Genomic DNA, 16,473 nt, shown 5'->3' with positions numbered 1-16,473 from the left:
GACAGACAGACAGGGCTCAATCGACTCGGTTATTCATGCTGATCACATCCACTTTCACCACAAATCTAATATACAGGTGTATATACCTGTATATGAGTATACTCATTTAGAGCATCGGGTATAACAATTAATAAATCTTCCGCACAAATATAATGTATTTGTTATTGGCATCATGTTATTTGACGGATGGTGGATGGTGCCAGTGTGAATCGGAGTTTCACATCTGTCAAAAAATCTCACCATTCCCCCGGGATGGGCTCAGTGTGCAGAGCATATTAGTTGCTGCTACTGCTCATTTATAATAAGCTTACAGTTGGCAATTGGCATTTAAATATCCTCCTTATCTTGGTGAAAGGGGATCCCTACTCTTCACACTCTTTATTAATGACTTTCCTTCGGTATCATTCTTGAATGCAATCCGATCTCAATAACTTTCAGTCATGGTGTTGTGCAAACTTGTTACACCTTATTGCCTCGAAATGCAAAGAAATGACATTTCATCGTTCCAGTACCTTATTGGCTCCCTATACCCTATGTGGTGGTTCTCTTGAGTGGTGGATGATCTTGGTGTTATATTAGACGCCAAGCTAAAGCTCAACACATTTCTAACATGGTAAATAAGACTATGGGAATTTGACGACCTCTATATAACAAAGACTCTCTAAACATCGATAGTTCGTCCGATCTTAAAATACGGCTCCTGTATATAGCTCCTCGTATAGAATCAGTTCAGAAAAACTTTTTACTCTTTGCTCTGTGGTGCCCTAACTGGGATGCGGGTGTGAGACTCCCATCTTACCCTAGTAAATTGCTATTAGTAAACGTCCCATCCCTATTTAACCGTAGAAAAATTGATTGTTTGATTTTTCTGCACAACTTGAGCCACATAATCTTCACGATTACTATTAGATCTATAGAAACTAATTACCGTTGACCCTTTCGTTTAGTAAATTAGTTGATTAGTTTAGTTGTTAGTGCTAGAACGTAATAATATTTATTTAGATTACTCGTTACAATACTTACTCGATGTAATTGTCACGAACTTTCTCTAACACTACCATGGCTTGGCGTACGTCATCTAAATCATTAATTGCTTTATCCAATATATTATTTTGCTCAGCAATAAATTCGATCATTTCATCCAACTGTTTTTTGTACTGCACACTTAGTAATTGTCCTAATAAAACTTTCCATTTTTTTGACTCTACAACCAATTTATCGAGAGTATTACTCATGCGAACCTCGATGGGCCCTATAGTACGTTTAGGGCTCATAGTTTCAAGCTTTTGGGTAATGCTATCATAATGTAGAAACATATCTCGTATATCAACTGTCAATGGGTTTGTTAAAACAAAAGCATTAATAATATCTTCCCTATCTTCAGCCCATAAGTATTTGTATTTTTCAAACATTTCTCGTTGAAATTCCTCCATATCCGACTTATAACTTAGTAGACCATTAGCCAAATTTTGAACGGCGCGGATAACATCCTTATGTTCCACTACGTATCTAAAGTAACTCCTTTCATATTTATTTTCATCTTAAAAGAAAATTAAATTCTGTTATTCGATAGCACAGGCCAACAGTGATTTTGCATCAGTCCTACACTAACTTGCTCTTGTTATATAAGACTTTCTAAGATATGCTGTTTATTAAGTATTTTTTGTGCTGAGCCTTTGAACCAGGCGCGTGATTCTTAAATAGAAGGGGGATTGTACGGTACGTAAAAAAATATATATGTTTTTTTTTGACTATGCAAATCGTCATTTCTGTATTATTGAAAAAAAACTAAAGAGGACGATAGAAAACATAAAACAAGCTCTATAAAATGTCACTATACATAATAAATTTATTCTAAATGAAAAAGTAAAGACGCATTTACTTAAAAAACGATTTAAAAAGCCTCTGTTATTTAAAAAAATTTATATAGGCCTACTACAAACAGAAAGTTTTATTTTTGCGGGCTGTGTCATTTATAGGACAAATAAGATACACTCACCAACAGTAACACGCCTATCTTTCCGGTCTTGAGTCTTTGCTTGTTTACCCCAAGTGGATACAAAATAATTAATTTCTGTGCAACAAAGAATAGCATTATTAAAATCATTTTGCATTACATCTAAATTAGGCTGTATATAGCATCCATTAATAAAATCCATTTCCAACTCAGTATATAATATAGGCTTCATAGGATTAGTACGCCAATTTGTCCTGCATATGTTAGGAAAAAGGTTTATTAGTTTATTAATATGTATATAGTTATTTTCCATCAGATGGACGAATGACAGACACATTTTACATCACACAAGATCACGTTTGTCTACAACCTGAAACTTTGCAGGAAAATTACTTATAATGAAGCTAATGAATGGCCTTGATCTTCGGCTTACTTAAACTTAGCATAGGAATAAAATGCCGAATCTACTGGGATCTAATAGCCATTCTTCCGACTTAATTACATAAAAGGTGCGATATACGCCCCCATACCTAAATAACATTCCGGAAAACGAAATAGTAAACGAGCTAAAGAGCCAACACGTTTTCTCTATAATCAACTTTAATAAAACAATCGAAGGCAAATCAACTCCAACTGGTGTAATCTTAGTCACCTTTCCCCTTTACACTCTCCCAAGCAAAATGAACATCTGCTGGAATACAGTTAAAGTCCGGGAATACGTCCAAGCCAATGCGATGCAAAACATGCCAACTACTAGGCCATAGAGCTAAGTATTGCAAAAATACTGCCGTTTGTCCCACCTGCAACTTTCCACCCACCCGAACGCAAAATGCACACGCATCCACTGTGCTAATTTCTTTGAGCAACACCCTGCCAACTCCCCTTGTTGTAAAAAATATATTAAGCAGAAAGAAATCCTGACAATAAAAACACGAAATAAATCAGCATACGCGCATACTCCCTCTACTTCTTTGTTCAGTTTTGCAGCTGTTACAGCCGCAACGAAAAATGAAAACGCAAAAGAAAACAAAAACGAGAGGGAACGTTGTGAGATTGCTGCGGAGACCGCAACTCTACATCTATACCCGATACTTAGTCAGTATGTTTAAATAAATAGTTTAAATAGTTTTGAAATAAACTTGTAACAGTGACATATGACAGAGGCTGGCGAAAATCCTCTAGCTGAACCCTCCACGAGGGTGCCGGCTGGGCAAGCGACAGTGCATTACCCTTGTCCGGGGTAATGCAGTGTCTAGCTAAGGCTATGGTCCGGCGTCTTCCCGATTCAAAGTCGGGGGAACCGAACCAGGGCCATGGCTAGAGGTGCCTGGCGGTCAGGCCTAAAACGCTAGGGTGTGGTCCCCCGAAAAATATTTACCAGTTTGGACCCTCGGGCCAACTATGGAATCGAAGAAGGAGCAAGCACGGGTTGGGATGTCAACCCAAACGTCGGTGGAAAGCGTGACTGCTACCACCGGCGGGCACGGGGAGGAGCAGTCCTCTCTGCGTGTCGCCAGCGGTCACACCTCAGACTTGGCGGGAGCAGGCCAGGTCAGTTGTAAAGCTACTGCCACAACAACAACAACAAAAACAACTCACTCCGTAGCCTGCAAGTTGAGCCGCACAGATGCCGTAGTCGATACAGACACGGATCTGGAGAGCGTGCTCTCTCTAAGCAGGACGGATGAAGAGAGCCTTCTCCGCTCGCCGGAACCAGGCACCAGCTCCCTGCGTAGGGAAGGGCCGAAGCGTTCCAAGGAGGGGATGAAGGCCAAAGCGCAATACAAAGCGGCCCTCAACATCAAAAGCCGGCTGCAAGGTAAAGCAGACATCTCCCAGGAGGAGAAGGTCAAGCTAGCCTGGGCCGAGCAGAGAGTAGAAGAGGGTCGGCTACATTATGCTCAGATGCCACAGATGAGGGCGTCGAATGGCGAATATGCCAATAAGGTGGAGGAGACGATGGCCACCAAGAGGCAACGCTCGACTGAGAGTGCCATTAAGGACACTCCAGCGAGCAAGCGGCAACGCGGGCCCAAGAGTGCAGCCCCTCCACCGAAAGCGGCCAGGAAGCCAACGAAGCCGAAAGCGAAGGTCAGCGATGTGACCAAACGACATCTGATCGTGGCACTCATCGACCGCAGCGAGGAAAACGGCAAGATGTCAGCGGCACAGTGGAAGCTGGTGCACGCGCGTCTCGTCGACGCACTTTTTGCACAGATGGAGGAAGACCCCGCGGCCCCAATGCCCACGTTCGATGGTGCTGGGTGGCTAAATGGGGGTAAGATCCTGAAGTGCAATGATGATCCAACCCTAAGGTGGCTGACGCGTACGGTCTGCCTACTGGAGGCGATGTGGGAGGGGGCCAAGCTGGAGGTTGTGGACCGGGAGCTTATCCCGTCCAAGCCTAAGGCGAAGGTACTCTTCCCCATCACAATCCAGGGGGACCGAGCGCTAAAGCTCCTTCAGCGGCAAAACGCGGACGTGCCAACGGCCGATTGGAGGATCCTACACATTGGTAGCCCCCTACCCAACGAGGGGGCCAATGTGTGATCCTCCAAATAAACAAGGAAGCAGAGGATCTGCTATACCCCAAGTTCGGGAAGATGGCGTGGGGCATGGGTAGCGTCTACCTGCGCCTCAAAAAGCGCCACCCTGATGACAAGGACGCGCATACCCTGCAGGCAGGCGAGGTGGAAAAGGACTTAGGTCTCGAGTCCATCGTGTAGGCCGCCCAGGGTCTTGCGCTTGAAGACGAAGAAGAGGAAGACGGTGACCTGACGCTGGTAGTCAACCCGTCAGGTGCAAGTGAGCCAGCCACCCATGCTGAGTGTGCTACAGCTCAACTTGCATAAAAGCAAGGTAGCGTCGGCGAAGCTCCTCATCGCCATGGAGCAAGGGCTCGCCGACATAGCTCTAGTCCAGGAGCCCTGGATTGCGACAGGCAATTCAGTGGCCGGACTAAAGTCCTCAAATCACAACCTGTTCTACACAACATCGGTAAGCAGGAACAGAACCGTCGTACTCGTACGAAAGGGAATCCATGCTTACCTTATGTCTCATTACAGCACGGATGACCTGATGGTTGTGATGCTGGAAAGTGAGGAAAAGCGCCTTCTGGTGGCTTCCTGCTACATGGCTCACGACAGACCCGCACCACCCGACGAACTCAGGAGCCTGGTGACAGAAGCCGGCACCAAAAACTATCAACTCGTCATCGGAACGGACGCCAATGCCCACCACAATGTGTGGGGAAGCACCGACATCAATGACAGAGGTGAGTCACTCTTAGACTTTATACTAGCAACTAATCTATATATAACAAACGTTGGGGAGGAGCACACCTTCGCAGGTCCGACCTCATCCAACGTGCTAGACCTAACACTTGCAACGGGAAACAGTACTACGGTATCTAGCTGGAGGGTCCTTGAAAGACCATCCTTCTCAGACCATAAGTACATTCAGTTCAAGTGCGAATTCAAACACCCTTCGAAGACAACAGTCTATAGAAACCCCCGGAACACAAACTGGGCAAAGTTTAAAAAGACAGTTACTTCGAAGCTCGCGAATCCGGGCTCAGTGAAATCTGCGGAGGATATAGAGAAGTCCCTAAAGACCCTATCCAACGAGTTACTGAACGCCTACCATGCATCGTGCAAACCCTCGGGAACGAAGAGGAGGTCCAAGCCACTCTGGTGGAACCGAGATCTCTCTCTCCAAAGGAACAACCTCAAGGAATTCTTCAAGATCGCCAAACAAGCGAACGAAGAGATTGTCAATGAGGAATATAAAATCCTACTTAGGAGCTACAAGAAGGAAATACGTAAGGCACAAAGGAACTCGTGGAGAAACTTCTGCTCCAACATCGAGAAAGTTCCCGAAACCGCTAGGCTTCGGAAGCTGCTTTCAAAGCAGCCCACAGTACAGAGCCAACTAAAACTAGACAACGGACAGTGGACAGAGGGCAGTAAAGAAGCCCTAACAGCACTAATGGAGGCGCACTTCCCTGGATGCACCGAGGTCACTGACGCCAAGGAGCATCAGGACCTAGCAACCGAGGAACAGCACCCTCCAATAGGTCTGTTAACCACTAAGAAAATCCACTGGGCCATAGACTACTTCGCGGGCATAAAAGCACCAGGACTGGACGGGATATTCCCAGCCATGATGCAGTTGACCAAAGAGGTTATTACCCCATGGCTCCTCGCAATATACTCAGCATGCCTATGTACGGGCTATATCCCCATCCAATGAAAGGAAGTCCCCAAAGATAACAGCTTATGCAGACGACATAAGCATACTTATTACGGGTGCATGTCAATCGACCCTCAGCTCCTTAATGGAACGTACACTCAGGGAGATACGTGAGTGGGCGGAAGAGGTACGACTCAGTATCAACGCGGACAAGACGGACCTCATCCTCTTTACCAAGAGGTACAAGGTACCGATATGGACCCCCCGAAAATTGACCAAACTAGGCTGACTCCAAAATCACAGGTGAAATACCTAGGCACAGTACTGGACAGCAAGCTGGCATGGAGGCCCAATGTAGTGGAAAGGGTGAAGAAGGCTACCATTGCGCTTTATGCATCCAAGAAGATGCTCAGCAGCACATGGGGCCTGTCACCTGCTCTAATGCACTGGATCTACATCTCGGTGGTGCGACCAACTCTGCTGTATGGAGCCTTAGTGTGGTGGCAGGCTACTGAAAAGAAGACATACCATAAGCTTATGGAAAAGACTCAGCGACAGGCTCTGCTCTGTATTACAGGGGCGCTGAGGTCAACCCCAACAAAAGCACTCGAAACTGTACTCGGAATCGACCCCCTGGACATTCACGCTCGCCTGATTGCGGGAAAGGCAGCACAACGCCTCATAGCATCAGGAAATCTATCGCCACAAGGATACGGGCATAGTTCAATCGGCAGGGAAATGACCAGATCAACTGATTACATGACCCCCCAAACTTGCCTTGACGTCAAAACAACCACATCTTTGAGACCTGAAGACTGGAAAATTGGAAGGGACCAAACTGAGCACCTCAATATATACACAGACGGCTTCAACATGGACGGAGGAGTAGGAGCGGGCCTATACTGTACAGACCCTGAGATAAGGCTGTCGTATAAGCTACCGGACCAATGCAGCATATTCCAAGCAGAAGTTTTTGCCATCGGGAAAGCAGCGGAGGTCGCTCTCCTCACAGAACGAGCACACGATGCGGTCAACCTATTCGTCGACAGCCAAGCGGCGATAAGATCCATGCAGTCATCCGCAGTCAGTTCCAGAAGTGTCTTGGCGAGCAGGGAGGCATTAGACATCCTAAGCACGACAAAGACAGTGCGGATCTATTGGGTTCCCAGCCACCAGGGCATCGAAGGAAACGAAGCGGCGGACGTACTAGCTAAGGAAGGCGTCGGGCTGGAGAATAGGAGAACCGAGAACGTGCCTGTCTCCCTCAGAACGCTGCAAGGCGATCTAGAGAAGCAGGCTAGAGCACAGACTGATAGCAGGTGGAGGAGTACCACCACCTGCAGAACCTCGAAGATAATGTGCAAGGAGCGCAACGAGAAACTTAGCCACTACCTACTGCACCTACCACGAAAGGACTGTAGATTGCTAGTGGGAATACTAACAGGTCACTGTCTGGCTGCTGCACATGCAGCAAAGCTAGGCATCACCAACAGAGACAGTTGTAGGAAATGTGATGAACCTGGGGCTATCGAAACCCTGGAACATCTCATCTGCTACTGTCCGGCTCTCTCAAGGGCAAGGAGCAGATATCTGGGCGCCCCAGTGCTGGCATCACTGGAAGATGCCTCCAAAAGGACGCCACAGGAACTGCTGGCCTATGCTAAAAACACCTCGATTCTCGGGGACTTTTAAGACCACATTAACACTCCCGCGACGGTTCATACACCCCCCCCATCCGGATAACTAAGGGCCATATTGGCCTATGCGTGGCCCCGCTGAGGGCCGTCCGGGTTAACCTAACCTAACATATGACAGAAGTCCGGATATAAAATTTCGTTGCTCTAGCTTTTATAGTCTTTGAGGACTTTGAGGACAGACGGGCGGACGGACAGACAGACAGGGCTTAATCGACTCGGCTATTGATGCTGATCAAGAGTATATATACTTTATGGGGTTGGAAACGATTCCTTCCGGACGTTACACACGTCCACTTTTACCACAAATCTAATATACCCCAATACTCATTTTGAGTATCGGGTATAATTACAGAATACCTCATACTCACAAAGAGGAAGTTAACAAACAAGTCACAAAACTCATTTTAGATAAAATAGTAGAACCTTCCATATCAGAATAAAATAGCCCAATACTTCTTGTCCCAAAGAAAGGATTACCGGATTAGTAATAGACTATCGTCAAATAAATAACAAATTACTTTCCGATAAATTCCCACTGCCACGCATAGACGACATTCCTGATCAATTACGCAGAGCAAAATACTTTTCATGTTTAGATTTAATGTCAGGATTTCATCAAATTGAGCTTAAAGAAAATTCCAGAAATATAACGTCTTTTTCAACGAGCAATGGTTTTATGGTTTTAAAATAGCGCCAAATGCTTTTCAAAGAATGATGACAATAGCATTTTCAGGATTAGATCCTTCGCAAGCATTCTTATACATGGATGACCTAATAGTCATCGGTTGTTCCGGTTGATCAAAGCACAACCTTAAATTACATCCAGAAAATTACTCTTTCTTCATGCACGAAGTGACTTTCCTAGTGTAAGGTATTTTACCAGATGACAAGAAATACGATGTCATCATAAAAAATTTCCAGTCCCTACAGACGCAGATAGCGCTAGAAGATTTGGTGCAATTTGCAATTATTATAGACGATTCATTAAAGACTTTGCTGATTATTCACCCCACACAACAAGATTATGTAGGAAAAATATACAATTTGAATGGACAAGCGAATGCCAAAAAGCTTTCGATTATGTAAAAATTACTCTAATGAAGCCTACTTTATTGAAATACCCAGATTGTAATAAAGAATTTTGCATCAAAACAGATGCCAGTACACAAGCATGCGGAGCAGTTTTAACTCAAAATATGGCGATAAACATTTTCCCGTAGCATAATGCTTCCCGCTCATTTACAAAAGGAGATAGCAATAAGAATACCACAGAGCAAGAATTGACAGCCATTCACTGGGCAATAACAGATTTTTGACCATATATATATGGTATACACTTTTCAATTAAAACAGACCATTAAAATATTTGTTTTCAATGATAGGTTAGGTTAATGACCTTTCAATGATAGACCCTAGTTCAAAATAAACGAGAATGAGATTAGACTTAGAAGAGTATGATTTTGCTGTAGAATATCTCAAAGGAAAAGACAATTTCGTGGCCGGTGCATTATCACGCATCAAAATAAATGATTTTAAAAATATCTCTGCAAAGTCACTACAAGAAACCAAAGTAAACAGAATAAATCCTGCGCAGGAAAAGAAGAAGCAAATTTGACTATGGAAACTCTTGTAAACGCTTCTACGCCCAACGTTCATGAAGTCATCACAAATGACGAAGGGCGAAAAGTAATGAGCTTTCGAATAACTAAATCTCAATGTTTATTAAAACGAGGAAATAAAGTTATAGTAAGAATTGACGTTAGCGATTTGTGCACCAATGGAATTCCCGACTTAGGTCAGTTCTTCCAAAGGCTTAAAAGGCTAGCCGGTATACATAAAATCAGCAAACTCAAAGTGGCACCGAGCGAAAAGGTTTTTAAATCAGTTTTAATCATAGCTCGCAAATAACTGTTGACACTTTCGGCGTGTCTGATAAAAACCTCTCATTGACGGACACATTGAGAAAATGGACTGAAAAGACCCGATCAAATCTGTTTTTGCTCAACTCGCAAATCGCTCGCGATTTCTTCACTTCTCTTTTGTTCCTGTTTTTCACTGAGCATCTTGTCGCGAGCGAACGAACAAAGTGTCTTTTGCGTATGTATGCGTGCTTGTACGTGTGATGCTTACAATAGCCCAAAAGATGCGGAAAACATGAAACATATACACATACACATATACACGAAAAAAAACTAAAAACACTTTACTCAGACACTTTTTGGTTTCTGCTCATCTAAAGACACTTTTGCTGCGAGCGCTTGACCAAAGTGAGACACGATCGTGTGTCGGGCTCAACCGAAAACCCGAAACACATAACACAAGCGAAGAGACAAAAAGTGTTCTGCTCAGTGAGAGACCGTTTCTGCGTGGTCTTTTTCGGTTTTGTCAGTGACGAGACAGCAAAAGGAAAAAGTGTTGACCGTCGTTTGCGAGCTATGGTTTCAATAGATACTTTTAAAGAAATGGGTCAAATATTCAAATTTTTAAGAGTAACGCTACTCAAGCCGGTGACCCAGATAAATAATAAAAAAGATCAAGAAGCGATACTGTTCACATACCATGACTATCCAATTGAAGTAAGTCACACAGGCATAACAAAAACATTAGCAAAAATTAGAAGACACTATTATTGGAAAATATGACACGTCATATCAAAGAGTACATAAAAAGATGTCCTAAATGCCTGGCGTCGAAAACGACAAAACATACAAGATCACCTCTAATTATTACAAACACACCAATATATGCTTTCGACAGAGTGATAATAGACACTATTGGTCCATTACCACGATCAGAAAATGGAACTGACTACATAGTCACCTTAATATGTGATATAAAAAAATATTTAGTAGCTATTCGAATTGCAAATCTCAGCGTCCTTTGTGGGGGCGGAAGGGGGTGGGCCGAAATTTTTAAATACACTTGAAACAGTGAGATCGTACAGAAGTGTGGATACAAGGTTTGGTTGCTCTAGCTCTAATTGTCTTTGCGATTTGTGGATGCCACGGATTGTCGTCCTTTGTGGTACTGGAAGGGGCTGGGGCAAAATTTTTAAATACACGTGTTATAGTTAGATCTAACAGGAGTGTGAATACCAAATTTGATTACTCTAGCCTTAAAAGGCTCTGAGATTTGTGGATGCCCCATATTTTCGTCCTTTGCGGGGGCGGAAGGAGGTGTGGAGAAATTTTGAAATAAACTTGTGCAGGTCCGATATCACAGGAGTGTGGATAGCAAATTTGGTTTCTCTAGCTCATACCGTCTCTGAGATCTTGGCGACCAGTGGAACGGATAGACAGACATGGCTCAGTCGACTTGGCTATTCAAGAATATATATACTTTATGGGGACGGAAACACTTCCTTCTGGGAAACAAATAAAATATTCTATAAATCTAATAAAATTTGGGTTTTAAGTATAATGAGGATAACCGGTGAGAAAGAATCAGTTCGTCCCTTTTGCGAACAGCGATACAAAAGTTAAATAAATCATAATCTCACTTATATGCATACTGACTGATTACCGGATATAAAAGTACAGCCGTGTCATTATCGCGGCTCACACCGTTCCTGCTCGTTTTTACCTACAGATTTTAAGGTACTACAATTGATAATGAAAATAGCTCACCTGAGTATATTTTGGCGCACAAAATCTAATGACCGCTTAGAACCAGCTACTAGCGCCAAAATTATCTTCGAGTTATAATACGAAAATAAATCCATACAATCGTTACGCAAATGATGAAGTTCATATCGAATATTTTCATAGTTACGAAACTGAAGGGTCTTTAGCACATCCTCAGGTGCCAGATAAATGGTCCGATATATTTTATGGAATTGTATAAAATCCCATTTATCTATGGGTAAAAATCCCTCTGTTCGCCAATTCGAATCATTCAGTTTTTCTGGTGGCAGCTGAAAGACTCTTCTACCCTTTGAATCAGTTTGATCAAAATCAAGTAAATCAATAAACATATTTATTATGTCAATAACGGCACGCTCCATACACACAGATTTTTTTTCCAACACGCGCTCTAAATGATCATGTGGGAAAATATTATTGATGGATTAACTTCTTAAATAATAGAGTGAGAAAAACTGGTCAACAAAATAAAGATATAAGAAGTTACCTATTTCAGATCGTAATTTGTTGCTCTCTTCAAGAAATTCATATGAAGAGACTGGTTCATCAGGAATGTATATGTAAAGAAATTCCGATATACTATACATTTCCTGCATTATTCGAAGTTCTTCAATGTCCAAAATCATTTTGAAAAAGGTTTCTACATCTAATATTTTCTGTGTAGATGAGAATTTAACTATAAATTTAAAAAATATATTTAAATTCTATCTTACCTGGCAAACTTTTTTTACATATTCTTCAAGGTTTTCAGATATCCAAGTGACGGATGATAGCGAAGATTTTAACAAAATAGACACTTCTTGTAACCGAAATCGCATTATGTTTATAAAAACAGGTGTCAATGACGATCGCAACCGATCGAATCGTTCCAAACTTAATTTTAAAGTTGTTGCAGGTCCTAATAAACGATTTTTGCAATAAGTTAAAGTTGCAGCCATATTAGGTACCTCTAGATGAAGCTTCCACATCCACTCTGTTTCTGATATCAGTTGTAAAATGGCGCGATCTAAGTTAACGGTATATAATGCTTCATCCTTATTTATTGTCATCACAGGAGCATTGAGAAGGCAACGAACTTCCTCAACGTAGTCAAACCAAGCTTTGTGATAAGCCATCTCATAGTGACAAATTATGCCATTCATATAGTTATAATAGCGTACAGTTCGCTGTGCCTTTTTATGAGAAAGGACACATTGACGAAGTTTCAAAGCCTGCATGGGAACATCAATTTTTTTAAAAATTGAACGAATCCAGACAATACGACCGGCAACGGGAGGCAGGTTTCGAGGTATAAAGGGATTTCCCCGTTCCTCATTGTATACATCCTTTAACAAAAACATTTCTTTTTCCAACATTTCAGCTACTTCCAAGTAACGGCGATCGAGACAGAGACACTCCAAATTTAAAGCTTCAAACCGTTTAAGCACTAATAATACTGATTCAGCAGACGGGCATTCAGTTGAAAGTAATTTGACAAACTGCTGCATCCCAACTTCCGCTTCTTCTACCTCATTTACGAATTTTTCAAAATCCGTATTAAACGTTTCAATTCGATAGTTTAACGGATCGTAAATTTTACTGCTAATAGTAATACGGGCACCTTTTATCAGAGCGTTAAACCTTTCCATTCCACTAATCATAATACGATCTAAGATAGAATATGTTATTTCAGTATTAGCAATCCATTTTACTTTTTGAAGACGCTGTAGAAATTTCTCTAAGCATGTGAATATGTAAACTGAAGATACAATCCATGGACGTTCATTGCTGCTTTTCATCTCCTCAACTGTATGCATATATATATTTTTATAGTTCTCCATAACATCTTTACATTTTTCAATCTTTTCGATTAGTTCGGAAGAAGGTATATGCCAATGACTTCGGTGTTCACTTTCTGTAATAAAGCTTTTGCTAGTTATAGTAAGTTGATTGGATATCTTCACCATAAGCCCTGTCACATTAACGGGTGTATTAAAGTAGTGAGCAGTTTTGGACACATTTCGTATTGCGACCATTAGTCCAGGTAAGCTGCTGATAATATCATCAGGAGACGACCTGTGATAAAAAATTTCAGAATAATGTTAACCATGCTGTCTTTAAGCACTTTACCTATATAATGGATCCCAAAATTTTTGCAACGAAGATATATAACGAACGTTGTCTTTAGCTTCATTTAAAGCCAATGTAACCTGGTTGTCAATTTCAGCCCACCGCTAAAAGAAAAGTACGCATTAAAGTCTCATAAAATTATATTATATATTATATTATATTGATGCTTATCAAGAATATATCTTGATCAAGATGATCAAAACTATCTTTAATAGTCTCTTTTCGTCGTTTGTGTGGCCGGAAGGGGGTAGTGCGAAACTATGAAATACACTTGTGCAGGTTCCATATCAATTCAATTTTGAAATACACCTTTAACCGTGAGCATTTTGAGCATCGGGTATAAACCCTAAAACTTGAAAAAATCGGTCAGAATATGTGTGCAAGTATCCAATGGACGATGGAAAGCAAATTAGAGTCGTCTAGTTCAGAGTTGTTCAGACCAAATTAATGCCTCGCAGAAAAACATATTTTCTGTAGTCGCACTAAAGGCAGATAAGTATCGAGAAGACGGCTTTCGAATAACAGACTTAACATACAATGGCGCACAGGAGACAGGTATGGTTCGACAACGGTGAAAACGGGAGAAGAAAAACTGTAGATGTCGGGAACGGAATATGTGTAATTTATATGAAAGATTTGTGTTTTTTTTATTCCACATTTCTTCATGTTCATTTCTCTTCCGCCAGTTAGTATGGTTAATAAACACTCGATATACCCTCGTAATGGTAAAACAATAATCCACACAAATACGAATTTTATTTAAATTACTTACATTCAATAGTTTTGATGATCGTGATAAGGTCAAACAGTCCTTGTGGTTATTAAATGCCCGTGATGTAACAAACTCTGTAATTGAAGTATATCTTGCCAGCATACGTCGCCAATTCACCAACATTTGTAATGGACCTACATCTGGAGTGTCACGCTGAATTTGTTTTCCTTCAACTAGTATCCCCTGGATTTGTCTGAGCCATTGTTCAAAATACCTCTCAACTAGACGAACACGCGTCACTATTTTTGAGCTTGCTTCAATTTGCCATCTTACTAGTAAAAACCCTTTGAATAGGTCGTGTGACACATCAAAAAGTACACGCGAAGACACAGTTGCTTCTGAGGATTTGAGAAACGTATTATACATATTAAGTATATGAAAAAACTTTTGAAGTTGCTCTTTTTCCGCCAGACCAAACTCTGTTACAGCCTCAACCGATGGTTTTAAAACATAATCGATAAAGGTTTTAACTACATTTAAGCATGCGTTTCGCTCTTCTGCGTTAATCATAAACATTGCCACCTCATCGCTCACTGTACGATTTTCAATGGACCTGTCATTGTGATGCCGATAAACAACCATCCATTTACCAATCATGTCCACTGAGTCGGCCCGTAAACAGATAGTTCTCTGTATTTCGGTATACTTGAGCTTTTCTTGATAACGTCCAGACTCGGTAGGATAACCCATCATTTCCGCGTTACTGAGCATGATTGCCATTGGGCCTCTCTCATTAAATAGTCCGTTTAGATTCTCGACATACTTATTTTCGTCCACAACCCCTGTTACCACTTCCTCTGTATCTAGGCCACACATATCTGCACATATTTCTAAAACATACCGGTGATTAGCACCAAGACTAGATATCCGCTGCTGACGCATTTCTCGAAGAAATTGAAATCGCTTTCGCTGCTGTTCTTCACGCTCCTGATCGCTTACACTAGGACGACGTGCTGCCCGTTTTAATATAGTACGAGACACGCCGAACAGCTTCCGTAGGCGTTTAACATTTCTGTCTGGATCCATTCTTGAAAAGATAAATATATTTTAAACAATATTACTATTAAAGTCAAAAAATATATATATGTTTATATATCTGACGCTGATATTACTCGAGAATGAATGAAATCAACTAATATAACAAAAATGAACAGGTCTCCTTTTCTAAACAAAATTTCAAAATGTTCAGTGTTTTAGCCTGTTCGCACTAGGGTTTCGTCATGCTTCATTGCATTATATCTTTATTCAATTACGATCGGGAACGTTACGAAACGCGGCCAGGTAGAGTATGGGAGCTATAGGAAAATGATTATATATCTTGAATTTCTCAAAATATAGCATGTGTTTATGGTGCCACTTCTCTGCAAGATTGAAAACCAAATTTCTCAGCGTTTTGTTATCCTGCAGATGCTGCTCTTCCGTAAAATTGTTGTTATACTCGATACTCAAAATGTGTATTGGGGTATATTAGATTTGTGTAAAAAGTGGATGTGTGTAACGTCCAGAAGGAAGCGTTTCCGACGCCATAAAGTATATATATTCTTGATCAGCATCAATAGCCGACTTCGCTAGTTGAGCCATATCTATTTGTCCGTCCGTCTGTCCGTCCGTCCGTCCCTATCAGCGCATAGTGCTGAAAGACTTTAAGAGCACCAATCCTAAACACACCGAAATTTTAAACAAACTAAGTACAAATTTTCCCCCACAAAACCATTCTCACAGAAAAATGCACCAAATATCAACTAATAATTTGTATAATCAAAAGATAATAATGAAAGATGATATTTTAAATACTATAGAATTTCCCATAGTCAAAAAGAGGAAGTAATAAAACAAGTGTACAAACTAATAAAAGACAAAAAGTAGAACCCTTAGTCTCAGAATATGTTATAACAGTCCATTATTAATCGTACCGAAAATTAACAAATTCAGATAGTAAAAGATGGCGCCTACTGATTGACTACCGCCAAATAAACAAAAAATAATATCAGACAAATTTCCACTGCCCAGAATAGATGATATTCTTGATCAATTAGTTACAGCCAAATACTTTTCATGTCAAGCTTTCATCAAATAGAACTTGAACAAAGTTCAAGAAATACTATA

The 16,473-nt window shown here is 41.3% G+C and overlaps 1 protein-coding gene across 2 annotated transcripts in view; it reads right to left on the bottom strand.

Annotated features, from left to right (window-relative positions):
• Positions 1 to 15,485, bottom strand: part of LOC108164459 (dynein heavy chain 8, axonemal) — a 72,416-nt gene extending 56,931 nt beyond the window's left edge. The window contains exons 1-7 of one of the 2 annotated variants that reach the window (XM_017300190.2): positions 14,368 to 15,476; positions 13,596 to 13,699; positions 12,200 to 13,541; positions 11,974 to 12,142; positions 11,472 to 11,877; positions 2,000 to 2,211; positions 1,024 to 1,540 (exon numbers count right to left, since the gene is read on the bottom strand). In XM_017300190.2, coding sequence (XP_017155679.1) covers positions 1,024 to 1,540; positions 2,000 to 2,211; positions 11,472 to 11,877; positions 11,974 to 12,142; positions 12,200 to 13,541; positions 13,596 to 13,699; positions 14,368 to 15,393 — 3,776 coding nt within the window. In that variant the 5' untranslated portion in view covers positions 15,394 to 15,476. Of the gene's footprint in view, positions 1 to 1,023; positions 1,541 to 1,999; positions 2,212 to 11,471; positions 11,878 to 11,973; positions 12,143 to 12,199; positions 13,542 to 13,595; positions 13,700 to 14,367 lie in introns of those variants that run through there. The other variant, XM_017300192.2, reaches the window with a different exon arrangement.
• Positions 15,486 to 16,473: the final 988 nt, after the last annotated feature.

The sequence above is a fragment of the Drosophila miranda genome, chromosome 5 (genome assembly GCF_003369915.1).
Source record: "Drosophila miranda strain MSH22 chromosome 5, D.miranda_PacBio2.1, whole genome shotgun sequence".
Classification (NCBI taxonomy): Eukaryota; Metazoa; Arthropoda; class Insecta; order Diptera; family Drosophilidae; genus Drosophila; species Drosophila miranda.
The sequence above is the reverse complement of the archived record's forward strand: the minus strand, read 5'-3'. Positions and strand labels throughout refer to the sequence as shown.